The 15,288-nt window shown below is 48.5% G+C and overlaps 1 protein-coding gene across 3 annotated transcripts in view; it reads right to left on the reverse strand.

Annotated features, from left to right (window-relative positions):
• ABCF1 (ATP binding cassette subfamily F member 1) overlaps positions 1-15,288 on the reverse strand; it is a 41,007-nt gene that overhangs the window by 10,766 nt on the left and 14,953 nt on the right. For all 3 annotated transcript variants that reach the window (XM_079959714.1, XM_079959713.1, XM_079959712.1), the window contains exons 12-19: positions 9,939-10,031; positions 9,556-9,678; positions 8,113-8,213; positions 7,273-7,358; positions 6,105-6,244; positions 5,509-5,657; positions 3,929-4,012; positions 1,989-2,113 (exon numbers count right to left, since the gene is read on the reverse strand). In XM_079959714.1, coding sequence (XP_079815840.1) covers positions 1,989-2,113; positions 3,929-4,012; positions 5,509-5,657; positions 6,105-6,244; positions 7,273-7,358; positions 8,113-8,213; positions 9,556-9,678; positions 9,939-10,031 — 901 coding nt within the window. The remainder of the gene's footprint in view (positions 1-1,988; positions 2,114-3,928; positions 4,013-5,508; positions 5,658-6,104; positions 6,245-7,272; positions 7,359-8,112; positions 8,214-9,555; positions 9,679-9,938; positions 10,032-15,288) is intronic.

Consider the following 15,288-nt stretch of genomic DNA (forward strand, 5'->3'; position numbering starts at 1 on the left):
GGCATACACACTTCATAACACCCAACACTTGCAGGCATCGGTATTTGCTAATCAGAAGTATATTGCTACCAGATGAGCAAGTTGCCCTTTTAGCTGTTATAGGTGATAAGGACGCATGGACTAAATCTTCCAAGAAGAGGTTTGTGAATGACAGGTGACAGAGATTCAAATCTCCCTGGAAATGCACCCTGGGAAAGTCAGGCATGGGGAAATCTAGTTTTGCAGATACCCCTAGACCATGGGAAGTGGATTCCAATGCGGTCCAAGTCACTGCTTGTCGCTGAGCAAGGACTTGTTTTGCTCCAGGGCTCAAAACCAGCAGCAACCTGGTTTCAGTTGCTCAATCCTAGAAAATACATTTGCACATTTGATAAAACTGTCTTGCTATCTCAGCACTTGCATATTGGCAAAAAAAAAAAAAAAAGGCTGGAGACACGTTAGGCTGAAACACCCCAGAGTTTTAAGATTCCACCCAATCTACTGAATCCTAATCTTCAGCCCTCATGCTTCCAGAGGGGTGCCCCCATTTCTCCCCCCATATTTTAAAAAAGTGGGGAGAATGGAGCCACCTCTGCATAGAGTTGGGAAGGGAGTTCGAATTCTGACACCTCATTACTGGACAAGCATATCTGCATACATTTATTTAGTTATTCTGGTGGCAAAACAGAAGTTTTCTGTTTCTGTCCCGCTATTCCCCATTCTCCCCCTTTCTTGAATTTACTGTATTTTTCGCACTATAAGACACATCAGACCACAAGACGCACCTAGTTTTTGGAAGAGGAAAACAAGAAAAAAAATATTCTGAATCTCAGAAGCCAGAACAGCAAGAGGGATCGCTGCGCAGTGAAAGCAGCAATCCCTCTTGCTGTTCTGGCTTCTGGGATAGCTGCGCAGCCTGCATTCGCTCCATAAGATGCACACACATTTCCTCTTATTTTTTAGGAGAGAAAAAGTGAGTCTTATAGAGCAAAAAATAAGGTAAATTGATTTGATCAGGAGCCAGAGCAAAGGGAGGAAAAGAAAAGGGAAAGAAATTGCTAATGAGTCGTTTCTGAACTTCCCAGCAAATGGTCATATGTTGGCTGAGTTAAGTCGTGAGGTAAAACATATTGAACAGAGAGAGAGAGAGAGAGAGAGAAAGAATGAGTTTTGCCAAACATCAGCATTCCAAGTTCTTTGTGAAAATGCCCATCTCCCTTGCCCTGGCGGAAGGCGTGGGAATTGAGTGGCAGCCCTGAAATGGAGTCATGCGACTCCACTCCCAAGTCACAAGATCTGTGTCCTTGCTCCGGTTTGAACAAAGGAAGGAGCTTATGTTGTATCTGCAACAAATGGAGGCCTCTGGAGACATGGCTCTGGGGCAAGGAGATTTCACAGTCTAACAACATTCCACCCAGAAGGGGTATTTCGGGCCTCTAAGTTTCTGAAGTACCGCACGCTGAACTGGAAGTAGACCTCAATCACAAAGACTCAGACAGGGTTTAAATGTACAACAGTAACAGCAGCCTGGGCACTTGGTAAAAATCAGGCCCTCTCCATTGAGAGCACCCCTTGAGCTCAGTTCAATTCACTCGACTTCTAGATTCAACCCTCTGATTCTAACTGTATTTGAAAGCTGGCCTTTTAGGTCATTCGATACTTTACACTCTTTAAAACAACAACAACCCATACAACACAAAAACGTGCAGGGAAAAGGCTGCCCCGACAAGTCTAAAACCCTTCAAATTCCAAGGAATTTTGAAGTTTAAACGTCCAAAGTCAAAATCCAATTTCTCTAACTTGAAGGCTTTCTAGATTTGGGGGGGGGGGGGGAGCTTCAGTTCTACAAAGTGACCTTATGACCAATATTGAATGAGTTTTCCTTGATGTTTCACTTCCTTAACTCCCCCTGCAAAGAAACCCAACAGCACCCTAGCAATGGCATTGCCCCTCCCCAACAAAAAAACCTGCCTAGTCCTTCCAATGTGGAGGCTTCTGTGGGCACTTACTGTAGTTTCCCCGGTAGTAGAAAAGCTTCTGCATGTCCAGATGGATGATATCCGTACACACATCGTCCAGGAAACCCTGATCGTGAGAGACAATAAGGAGGGTCTTCTTCCATGTTTGGAGGTAGCTGTAAGAGGATGTGGAGCAATCGTTAGACAACGAAGGGTTTTCACAGTTTTAACCCATCACCAGATGCTTTTTAAAAAGTGAGTACATTTTCCTTGTAATGGAACCAGCCTGCTTTGGAAGAAGCAGCCCGGAGCGCCTTCCATCAGCTGGTGGCCCAGCTACGCCCCTACCTGGACAGGGATAGCCTAACTACTGTTGTCTATGCTCTGCTAACCTCAAGGTTAGATTACTGCAATGCGTTAATGCGTAGGGCTGCCTCTGAAGACGGTTCAGAAACTTTAGCCGATGCAGAATTCAGCGGCCAGGTTACTCACCAGAGCAAGATGGTTTGAGCATATTACACCCATCCTGGTCCAACTGCACTGGCTACCAATTAGTTTCCAGGCCCAATTCAAAGTGCTGGCTTTGACCTATAAAGCCTTAAGCAGCTCAGGACCGCAATACCTCAAGGACCGCCTCTTTCCATATGAACCTACCCGGACCCTGAGATCACCTGCTGAGGCCCTCCTTTGTGTGCCTCCTCCTTGAGAGGTCTGGAGGGTGGCAGCACGAGAACAGGGCCCTCTCTGCAGTGGCTCCCCATCTGTGGAATGCTCTCCCTAAGGAAGCTCGCCTGGCACCTTCATTATACACCTTTAAGCACCAGGCAATTCCTTTTTAACTAGGCCTTTGGTCGATCTGATTGGCATCCTATAATCTTTTAAAATGTAGCTCTTTTTTTAGGGGGGGTGTTATTGGGTTGCTGTTTTTATTTTGATTATATATATTGTGGTCTTTATGTCGAACTTTTCTGTGAACCGCCCCGAGACTTCCGGGTTTAGGGCAGTATATAAATTCAAACAACAACAATGGTTTCTATGTACAGATGTTCAGGGTTAGGCCTTCTTTTGAAATCAGGAACAGAGGCAAAAGGAGGATGTAGGTAAGGTGGCAATTAGGAGGGGCTGAGAAATTAACAAAGAGGGAAGAATTCTGGCCCAAGGAAAGCCTGTGACGTGTGCAAAACCAAACAGGGCCTTTTCAGTGGTGGCTCCCTGGTTGTTGAATGCCCTCGTAAGCGTGGCCTGCTGGGTCAGGTCAAAGGCCCATCTAGTCCAGCATCTCCCAGTGGATACCCAGATGCCTCTGGGAAACCAGCAAGCTGAACGGGAGCAGAAGGACTCTCTCCCCTCCTGTCGTTTCCAGCAACAGGTATTCAGAAGCAATGATGCTTTCTCTAGTCAGGTGTGCCCATCTCCATCACTAACTTTGAGGGATTCGAAAATATTCCTGTGGGCCCAGGCATCTGGTGGTTGAAGAATACTGTTCCTGGCTGCCCCGAGATCAACGCATAGACACATATTTTAATCGCAAGTGCTGTTAGATGTTTTTCATTGCAATTGGGTTTTAGAGCATTTTAATCCGTTTCAAAATGTTTTTACAAACACAGCAAACTGTGCATCTGTTCGCAGCCCTGGACTCTCTGGGGAAGAAGGGTGAGATATAAGTTCAATAAATCAGTAACTAAAGCTCGTGTGCACCTTATTATTTCCTGCTAGGGCCTAAGTCTGCATGTCATAAACAATGCACAGCGTGGTTGGTTTTCCTTGGTTCATGCTGGTGGTTTTTAAACTTTTATTGCAAATCGTTCAGAGGGTGGTGTCCATCAGGCAAGCAGGATGATGGAAATGAATGACATTAAGGTAAAGAAAAAAGGCTAGCACCAAAACTGCTTTGCCCACCCTTCACTGGAAAGCGGGCATGTTCACCCACGCAGGTGCCCACACTCCCCAGCTGCTGTTATGCCCCCAGGTGCACGGAGGCAGCGACTTACTTGTTAAGCCAGATGACGGCGTTGAGATCCAAGTGGTTGGTGGGCTCATCGAGCATCAGCAGTGTGGGCTCCATAAACAGCGCTCTGAAAGGAGAGCATGGTTAGCAATGACAAAGGGCCATAGCTCGGTGGCAGTGCATCTACTTTGAAGGCCGAAGATCCTGGGTTGGACCCCCAGCATCTCCAAGTGGGGCAGGGAGAAAACTGTGCCTGAAACTCTGGAGAGCTGCTGCCAATCAGAGTAGACAATACTGAGTGAGATGGTTTAACTGTTCCTGGACAAGCAACAGACAGCATCTTAAAACGCAGAGACATCACCTTGCCAACAAAGGTCCGTATAGTTAAAGCTATGGTTTTCCCAGTAGTGATGTATGGAAGTGAAAGCTGGGCCATAAAGAAGGCTGATCGCCGAAGAATTGATGCTTTTGAATTATGGTGCTGGAGGAGACTCTTGAGAGTCCCATGGACTGCAAGAAGATCAAACCTCTCCATTCTGAAGGAAATCAGCCCTGAGTGCTCACTGGAAGGACAGGTCGTAAAGTTGAGGCTCCAATATTTTGGCCACCTCATGAGAAGAGAAGACTCCCTGCAAAAGACCCTGATGTTGGGAAAGATTGAGGGCACAAGGAGAAGGGGACGACAGAGAACGAGATGGTTAGACAATGTTCTCAAAGCTACCAGCATGTGTTTGACCAAACTGCGGGAGGCAGTGGAAGACAGGAGTGTCTGGCGTGCTCTGGTCCAGGGGGTCACGAAGAGTCGGACATGACTAAACAACAACACCACACAAGCAACAGAGGCCATTTGCTCTTCGTCCTCAGTTCCTGTTTGCATAAACTGGCTTGGCCTCTCCTTAAACAGGCCCACATTTCACTGGCAACTAGGAGTGGACACTGGCCGCCTGATCAGTTCTGAACAGAGGAGAGGTGCAAATAAAACATCTCTTTGTGGGTGAGTGGCGGTGGCTGATATAGGTGTCTATCCTCCTATTGACAGGAGGGGGGGGGGCACGCCTTGCGCTCCTGTCTCATTTTCAGCTCTTTTAAAAGTGGCAGCCATTTTGTGTTACATCACACCGCCAAGGCAGCCATTTTGTGTCTGGTGCCCACGGCACTTTCTCAAAATTCCAAAATGTGCTCTGTTGGCTCCCATGACAATCCCTGATCTACATTGTGTGGTGCAAGACAGAGTGCGTTTTGAGGCAGAATGTGGCAGCGGCGGACTTCCTTATCCTAAAGCCACTCGTGACAGGAGAAAATGAGTGGTATACCACCGAGGTGTACACTCATAGGAGACACAGTGCAATTAGCAGACATGACTGGGTTAGGTCCATTAACGTCTACTTTGAGGAAAACTTAGTTGACAACCACTCATCACCTACTAGCACCTGTGACCTTTCGCCCCTTGCTTTATTGGACTCCCGTGCCACAGTCTGAATGATGCTGTATTGGATTTCCAATTAAAACTGTTCCGTTAGCCAGAGACTATTGGCTACTGGGCAACAAATGAAAACGAATTAACTTCAAGGATACGTCATGCTGATCCTCCCATTTCTCCACGTCTCCCCACCTGACAATTACCTGGCCAGGGACACTCTCATCCGCCAGCCTCCGGAGAACTTCTTGGTCTGCCGGTTCTGCATCTCAGGGTTGAAGCCCAAACCTGCCAGAATTCTCCGGGCTTTTGCCTCAGCTGCTGCGGCTCCTGTGGCCCGCAATTCCTCATAGACCTGGGGAAAGGGGATGAAATATATGGCATGAGCGGAGATCAACAAAAGGGAACAGGGTAACAACCAGAGGTTGAGTGTGAACATGTCCCTTCCTTTTTTTCTCACCCCACAGAAGAAGTATTTAATTTGCTTTGCTGGCCTTTGTAAAATAATAATAATAATAATAATAATAATAATAATAATAATAATAATAAATAATAATTTTATTTATACCCCACCCTCCCCAGCCAAGACCGGGCTCAGGGCGGCTAACACCAAATATAAAAACAACTGATTGAAATACAGCTTAAAAAACATTTTTGAAGTTCTGTGAATGTATCTAGGGACACATTTTGAGCGATGCCAGCCATTCCAGATCAGAGAGCTCCTTGTGCAAAATACTCCTGCCTGGGTAACCCAGTTTTGTACTGCCCCTCGGTCACAGGACAGGGAACGCTCCACGAGTACCTTCTCCAGCCGCTCTGCAGCCCCGTCGTCCCCTTTCTCTAGCAGCGCCTGCAGGCGCTTCTCCTCCTCCAGCAACTTCAGCCGCTTGGTGTCAGCCTTGAGCACAGCCTGCACTGCGGGGGTTTCATCCGCAACCACCTCTGTGAAGATAAAGGAGGACACCACCGTGAAGACTCTGCCGCTTAAGCCCCATGGTCAAGGATTGATCAAAGCCTGCACCAAATTATTATTTTTTAAAAAAAACAACAACCCTGCAGCCAAAACACTCATATTGTGCTACTGAATGGAGAGGGGGCAGGGCTCAAAGATCAGTGGCTGAGCATCTGGTTTGCATGCAGATGTTATGGACTGGGGAACCCACAAAGGAACCCTCAGGGGAAGAAGGCTCAGAGTCCAACGACTGGTGGTGGAACAAAGCTAAGCGATCAGAGGGAGAAGAAGGAGCAGACTGGGAGAACGTGATGTCGGAAGCTGAAGAGGCAACAAGGTTTAGTGAGCAGGAAGAGGCTGTGGCAGAGAGCAGTCTAGAATCAGAGCAGGGGTGAAGAGGCAGAGATCTGGCTGCTGAAGAAGCAGAGAGTCTCCCCCTCCTGCTGCAACCAGCTCCTCTCCCCTCTCGTTTCCCAGAACATGCAGAGAAATGAAGAGGGTGCAGCAGAGACGGGCAAAACAAAGGAGCCTTCGGCTGCTGCGAAAGGAACCGGAGGAGGACCTTTCTTAGGGAGCGGTGGGAAGGCAGGGACCTTCAGTCTTGGCAACTGCCTCATTGGTGCAAGACCCTGCTGGGATCACTAGGGCTGAACTGTTTTGGTTTCTTCACTGACACTGGGTGTTTTATGGCTGACCTATTCCTGACTGTGGCTCCTGACAGCAGAAGGCCCCAGGCATATCTAGCTGAGGCTAAGAAAGACACTCTGCTGAATCCCTGGAGAGCTTCTCCCCATTGGTGCAGGCAGTACTGAGATGAGCCAGTGGTTTGAGTCGGTTCTGTGAACTGTCCTGAGACCTGCGGGTATAGGGCAGTATATAAATCCAATCAATCTATCTATCAATAAAATAATAACAATAAGACGACAGCTTTTTCTGTTCTTAATAAGAGGGACCACCTGGCTAGGCAGGACAATGAATGGGCTGCCTCTGCAGAGGGGAGGAACGCTTCTTCCTTTACCTTGTTCACAGAGCAGGACATCAATATTGGGAGGAATGCTCAAGGCCCGGTTGGCAATATGTTTCAGCAAGGTGGTTTTGCCTTTCCTGGAGAGAAAGGAAGGGAGGGAGGATTGGAATATTGGTGCTCTCCTTAACCAAAAGCAACCATAGACAAAACAAGAGCTACAGATAAAGTGCTCAAAAGGAAAGTTGCAAACATACCAACAGATGTTTAATATTCCATAAAACGCTACAAGGACATTTTTTTAAAAAGCACTCCTATACAGTGGTACCTCTGATTACAAACTTAATTCGTTCTGGAGGTCCGTTCTTAACCCGAAACAGTTCTTAACCTGAGGTACCACTTTAGCTAATGGGGTCTCCCGCTGCGCCCCTGCTGCGTGATTTCTGTTCTCATCCTGAAGCAAAGTTCTTAACCCGAGGTCTATTTCTGGGTTAGCGGAGTCTGTTACCCGAAGTGTTTGTAACCCAAGATGTTTGTAACCCAAGGTACCACTGTACTAAATTTATAAAGGCACATGTCGATTAAAAATGGGAGCAGCCATTTTTTAATTGGCATGTGCCTGAGGGATTGAGGACAGGAGTACTTCCTTAATATGTTTTTGCACGTGTAAATGGGACCAAGACCACTGAAATAATTCCACCTGTGTGGTCCAGAGAGGAGGGAAGGCCTCACAGCAACCGAGGTGGAAAATATGGAATCAGGCAGCGAGCTCATAAGGTACTTTGGGGCCCAAGCTGCTTACAGCTTTGTGAATTAAAGAGTTAAAGTGTGTTTCATCATCCACTGCGGTAAGCAAACAAAATGGTGGGGATTCACCTCACAACAGACACATACCCGTTAGGCCCCACCAGGCCGTATCGGCGCCCAGCCACAATATATAGATCTGCGTTGACAAACAACTCTTTGCCGTGAGCCGAGATGCTAAATTTCTCCAGCTGAAAAAGAAGGTAAAGGAAATCAGAGAGGTACTTTTTATTATAATTTACTTAGGAGACCACTGTAAGCAGATAAAAAACATTAGCAGGACTTTAATGACACTTGTAATGTAGGAAATAACACGGATAATAGGGACAGATACAAATTATGGATGATGAAATAATATGCAGTTGAAAAGGTTGATAGTAGAACCCAGGGAGGGGATGGTGGGAAGTCTTGAGATTCAGAGAAATCTCTTAAATATGGATATGCATTCTGTATTGTTATAACTTTGCACTTGTAAAATTAAATAATAATAATTTCGAGGGGGGGGGAGGTCCTGTCTTTTAAGCTCTTGTTTCCATCTGCTGGCTATGAACATTTAGACAAGCCTACCCAGGATGCAGGTTTTAATCTACTTTTACTCTACTCTTGTTCTAACTTTTTGGAAGTCTTACATTATTGCCATAATTTTTTCTTCATGATAATTTTGTTGCTTTAGCTCTTTTGTAAAGTGTTTTGAGGCTACCTCCCTTCATTCTCCTAAAACGTCTTTCCTGGACCCTCCACCGAAGTTCTTTTAACTGGAAATGATGCAAATTTGGCCCGAGGCCTTCAAGCCTTGGCCCAACCTGTTTCCCTCCATACAGATGTTTCTGGTGGGAGTTGAAGTGCAAAACATCTGGGCCAAAGCTGCCCCTCTTGCAATCTCCTTGCTCTGCCAAAAGTGACTGAGCTTCCTCTTAAGCTTATACATCCGTCGAGAAAATATACCGTATTTTTCGCTCTATAGGACACACTTTTTCCCCTCCAAAAATGAAGGGGAAATGTGTGTGCGTCCTATGGAGCGAATGCAGGCTTTCGCTGAAGCCTGGAGAGCGAGAGGGCTCGGTGCGCACCGACCCCTCTCACTCTCCAGGCAGCTATAAGCAAGCCTTCTGAGCCTGGCGGGAGTTCCCACTGGGCTCCGAAGGCTTGCGGATAGCAGCCTGTTCTGGGGGCTGAGGTTGGGGGAAGCGCGGGCTTCCCCCGCCCCAGCCCCGCAGCTAAAAACGAAGCCGCGTGCAACCTCTCCCGGCTGGAGAGGTTGCGTGTGGCTAAAGAGGAAGCCAAGACAGCCAGCGGGATGGATCCCGCTCGCTGTCTTGACTTCTTTGCTCTTTGGGGCTGGGGGGAGGATACTTTTTTTTCTTTATTCCCCCCCCCCCTAAAAACTAGGTGCACCCTATGGTCCGGTGTACCCTATGGAGCGAAAAATATGGCAATTAGGCGTCCACTCTTGAGATGCAATGGAAGAAGAGAATGGAGGAATGATCCAGACTGGAGGGGCAAGGTGGAGGCACTGGATTGAAACAGGCGTACCTTGATGTCAGAGGCGTTCTCCAGCATGGCCTGCCGCGAGGACATCTCCGCTTGGGACACCGAAAAGTCGTTCTCTGCTGCGCTGGCTGCTTTTAAGGTTGCCACTTGCCGCTCAAACTCCAGCTGTTGGAAGGAGGAAAAAAGGTCTGGCTGTGAAACAGCAGCAAACAAGAGACTCTTCCCCATCTACCATTTGCCAAGTGCCAGTCTGCCCACCAAATCACTCTCCACAGACTTATTTCTATCCAGAGCATGCTTTACCAGGATTTGACCTTACAACTGGCAGGCAGAGAAAGCCACGGGTCCTTTTTTCGCCCCCTGGCCAGCCACAAACAGGAATAACCTTTTGGGCCTTTTCCTTCAGTCCCCGGCAGAGATCTCACCTGCTTCTTGAGCTTCTTCTTCTCCTTTTTGCTGAGATGGGCGTAGGGATCGTCTTCCTTCTTCTCCCCTTCCTCTCCCTCCTCTTCCGACTGCTACAGAAATCACAAGGTGGCGTGGTTTGTGTTAGTAAACGGGACCAGAAAAGGAAACCAAGATTGCCCTCATACAAAACCTTTGGAGAGACCCTGTGCTGCTCTCTCCTCCAAGTCAGTTCAGAGTTAAGACTCCTCTCCTGCCCTCTCTCGCTTCTGGTACAGCTCTGCAGGGCTCAAGAGTCCTTTCTGCAGGGATTGAACCCCAGGAGATAGAAGAGGTGCTTCCATAGACCTCTTCAGTCTCTCCAGAGAACTTGCTGGAGTTCTGGGTCAGTCATAGGGTTGAGAAGTGGCTTGCTCATATAGCTCTCATTTCTTGCCAACGTGAAGTAGAAAGTAAGAGGTAGGAAGGAGGTAGGAAGGAGGAGTTTTTTGGGGGGTGGGGTAAGCTGCAGTAGCAGTAGGTCTTATTGCCCCAGGCACTAGGAACAGCCTTGCCTAACCTGGGGTCCTTCACATCTGGGGCTGGGGCTGATGGGAATTGTAGTCCAAGCCATCTCCAGGTTGGAGAAGGATGTTTGAAGGAGTATGGCTTGCACTCCAGCCTATGGGTGACTTGTGGAAGTCAGTCGGTAGTTCCCCGCACCTCAACCAGTGTGACGTATCAGCAGAGATTCCCTGCTCCCAGCAGAACAGCTTCTTCCACAATCCCCTGTTAAGGGGGGAAAACTGTGAAGATCTGATAAGATCTTAATTGCACTGGCCATCTAATTGCTTTATGGCCCCAATTAGCCCCAGTGGTCCGGCACGCTCCCAGCCAAGCTGCGCAGACCTTTTTCTTCTCCGGTTTCGTCTAGCAGAGTAAAAACACAGCGGATCAAAACCGTTGCAGTCTGCTTCAGATCCAGACAAACACCAAGCACTGTGTATGTCCAAATTCAACAGTTCTTTATTGTAGCAAATATTTACAGCTCAGCATTTCCCAAAATCTCCTGGACTGCTAGCATTCATGGCTTCCGTCCGTCTCTCTCAGAGACACAGAGAGAACAACAAGTAGAACTCCTCCCTCCTTCCAAACGTCAGAATGTGAGGCGTCACAGAACATCTTAACCCTATAAGTTCTGAATCCCAACACCCCCTCTCGCTGAGCATTCTGACAAGACCTGTGGATGTACCTTTGCAGACCTCTGTGAGATCAATCTCTTCCCCAATGCCTTGCGCCCTCTCCTGGCGTCCCTGTCAGGCATCTGTGGAACATCCTCACAACTCTCAGATTCGCACTGTGCGAAACTTACCCACGCACCTGTGGCCTGATACCTCTCAGGTGGAATTCCCTTCGTTGTGCGACTGGACCGCCTGGGCACAAACTCAGGCACTTCCTCTGACTCACTGTGGTCAGCAGGTGTGTCCCTTGCATCCCGGGATTCCCCCTCTGACTTAACGCGTCTTCGAACCCTTGGAATTACCCTCACAGGAGAACTAGGCTCACTCTTGGGCTCCCTTTTTACAACTTGCGGAGATGCCCCATCCTGCTCCTGACTTTGGTCAGTGAGCTGATCGTCATCAGCAGACTCAGCCCCTGGCTCTCCTTCCTCCTCATCAGAACCTTCCTGCTCTGAATCGGAAAGACATTCTGAAAGAATATCGCGTCTGGCAGGGGTCTTTGACCTTTCCTCCTGCTTACAGAACTCAGCGTGTTTACTGATCAGCAGCTTACTCTGATCACCTGACGGATATGCAAACCTCCATGCACGAGCCGCTGGCTCATACCCACAGAAGATCATTTTCTGGAACTTGGGTTCACCTGGCCCTCGCAAAGCTTCAGGCACTGGCAGCGAGGCCGTTGATCCGAACTCACGGAGGAAATGTACCTGTGGCTTCCTCCCGTGAAGCATGAAAAACGGTGTGTCTCCTACCACTGAATTGTAGGACCGATTCCAGGTGAAGCTCACATATTTAACTGCCTCCATCCAAAACCTTGAAGGTAACCCAGAATCTGACAGCATCACCTGTGCAGCCTTAACCAGAGCCTCACTTCTGAGCTCTGCCACCCCCCTCTGTTGAGGAGAAGTCACTGTGTGACTTATCCCTTTCCTGTGAAAGAACTTCTGCAAAGCAGACCCAGTAAACTGTGAACCTCTGTCACTAGCAATTTCCCTGACTCTGGTGGAGAACATTAGTTCCACCTCCTCAATCCAACACCTAATCAGCTGTGCTGCATCTTCCTTGGATTTGAGACCATGTGTCCAGGTGTTCTGCGAAAAATCATCCTGCAGTGTCAGCAGAAACCTGGCCCCTCCCAAACTTGGTTCCTTCATGGGACCCAACAGATCTATGTGTACAAGATCAAAAGGTTTTGTGGTTACCCTCTCCACCCTGGGGTAACTGCACCCTCTTACCTTTGCCTGTCTGCAAGCCTGACAATCTAGGACTCTTGCACATTCCGCAATTCTACAACCTTTGGAAACCTCAGGTAGCACCTGTAGTTCTTCAAGACAGGCATGAGCTGTCTTCTTATGCCACACACACGAACATGAAACATGAGTGGGAACTGTAGCACGCAGGGCTTGTGCTTTCTCAACCTTCCCCTCACCCTCCAGAGACGTTTTAAGAATGAAGAGATCATTCTGCCCCTTTGCAACTCTGACCAGTTGCTTCCCTGCTTTGGAGATTGTACAAACATCGTGTTCAAAGCAAACCTTAAACCCCTTTTTCAACAAATAAGGCACAGATAAAATACAGTGTTGCACTTCTGGCACAATGCAAACTTCCATCTGCTCCTGCAAAACAGAAAACAATACATTTGCAATGTTAGTCACATTTTTCTTTTCCCCACTTGCAAACTGAACAGTTTTCCCAGCCGGAATTGCCTTGCAATTCCACATCTCGACTGCAGGGGTCTCTGGGATCAGGTTGCAGTTAGCTGCTGAGTCGATTAGAAAGCGAAAATCAGTGTGTCCCTCAGAGCTGTCCTCAAACAAAGCCATACTGGCAACAAACGTCCCGCTGCCCCCACTCTTTGGGCTTTTGCAGCAGTTCTGTCTGGTTGTCTTGGCAACCAACTCCCCCTTGCTCAGGACCTTGGCAGCTTCCGTAGAAGTAGCCTCCTCCGTTGCCTTGGAGACCGGCCTGGCCTCTGCGTTCTCACGCGACTCTTTAGGCCTTATCTTCACTTTGTCCAGGTGGCCGACCTTGAAGCGTCTAGCTCTCCGCCGCCTTCCCGACTTTGCATGACGACGATCCCCAGTGGAAAAATACTGCCCAGGGCTCCTTTCAGCTGGCCTGGCCCCCCTTCTTCCGGAAGAGCCCTCTGTGCCAGCCCTGCCCTCGCTGAAACTGCGTTTCACTTCAGCACTCACAGTGGAAAACTTTTGAAACTTGCCTTTGGAACTCTCAGCCCCCCCGACTTGCACCTCAGGGACTGGGGCTTCAGCCATTTCCAGGCTCTTCGTGACTCCTCCAGGGCTCTGGCCTCCTGCTGAAGTTTCACACAAACTTCTCAGCACCTCCCAGGCAGCCCTTGCTGACTTTATGCCCTCCAAACTGGGCAAAAGTGATGCATGTACGCATGCTTTCAGCATAGCAAGCTCTCTTTGCATTCTCTGCTGGCTTTCTTCAGGCAACGCAGCCTCAAAGCCTGTAATGTCTGTCCCTTCAGGACCTGTATTCAGGGGAAGTGGTTCTCTCTGGCTTACACCCCAAAGCCCAGTAACCAGGAACCAACCCCTTACTCTTCTGGACCAGGTTGCCCAACTTCTTAAAGTGAGCTTCTCAAGCGGAACGTCCTCAAAGACCTGGCTGTCTGCCATTCTCTCCTCTTTCCCGGGGCCCCAGCTGCTGTACTCACGTTTCACCAGTCAGCTCTCCGGCACCCGATTCCTCAGCTGCTTTCTCAGCTCTCTGCCTCAGCAACTCTTGCCTCTCTGCAGCAGGCAAAACACAGAACGCAGACCTCTGCCGCCTCAGTAGCGTCTTCCAGCTATTGCCAAGCTGACTTCAAGACTTCAAAGCTCACCGGCAGACTCCCAGCAACAGTTTTATTAGCGGTAATTAGGTCCTCCATAACCTGTGAAGATCTGATAAGATCTTAATTGCACTGGCCATCTAATTGCTTTATGGCCCCAATTAGCCCCAGTGGTCCGGCACGCTCCCAGCCAAGCTGCGCAGACCTTTTTCTTCTCCGGTTTCGTCTAGCAGAGTAAAAACACAGCGGATCAAAACCGTTGCAGTCTGCTTCAGATCCAGACAAACACCAAGCACTGTGTATGTCCAAATTCAACAGTTCTTTATTGTAGCAAATATTTACAGCTCAGCATTTCCCAAAATCTCCTGGACTGCTAGCATTCATGGCTTTCGTCCGTCTCTCTCAGAGACACAGAGAGAACAACAAGTAGAACTCCTCCCTCCTTCCAAACGTCAGAATGTGAGGCGTCACAGAACATCTTAACCCTATAAGTTCTGAATCCCAACAAAAACTCCTCGCCCACACAGTTCAAAGTAACGAAGTGAATGCCCTAGAGACTATTATACTTTCTCTAGGCAAATTTCCTGAACCAATGGGAGGATGAATGGCTCAGCAAGGCATACACTGGCTCAGCAAGGCATACACTCAACCTCTCTGGTGTTGCTACAGTAACCCAGTGCACCTGGCACCCTTATCTCAGAACATCCAGACATGGGAAATATATTCCAAGCACGGTGCCATTTCACCCAGTGTTAACATGACACCAACACACACACTCTGTTGCTTTTTGCCAGAACCCTCACCAATAGGTGAGTTTGCCTTGCCCAGTGTTTTTTGTTCCTAGTAGACAGGAGGAGCGGAGATCTAAGCTATGCACACAGGCACAGATAAATACAAGAGACAGCCAGCATGGCGTAGTGATTAGAGTGTTTGATTGAGACCTGGGCGACGTGGGTTCTAGTCCTCACTCAGCCATGAAGCTCACCTTTTGCCCACCACCCAATCTCAGCCTAAACCATCTTGCAGGATTTTTGTGAGGATAAAATGAGGGAGAGCCGTGCCCTCCGTCTTGAGAACCTTGGATGAACGAAGGTGGGATGCAAGCGCAATTAACGGAATACAATGGTACCTCGGGATGCGAATGGGATCTGTTCCAGAGCCCCGTTCGCATCCAGAGGCAAACGTAATTAGTGACGGCATGTCTGCACGCGCGTTGCTTTTCGCCGCTTCTGCGCATGACGTCATTTTGAGCGTCTGCGCATGCGGTGAAACCCGGAAGTAACGTGCTTCGTTACTTCCAGGTTGCTGCGGAGCGCAACTTGAACGCGCTCAACATGAAGCATATTCAAC

Source organism: Podarcis cretensis, assembly GCF_951804945.1.
Source record: "Podarcis cretensis genome assembly, chromosome: 2".
NCBI lineage: Eukaryota > Metazoa > Chordata > Lepidosauria > Squamata > Lacertidae > Podarcis > Podarcis cretensis.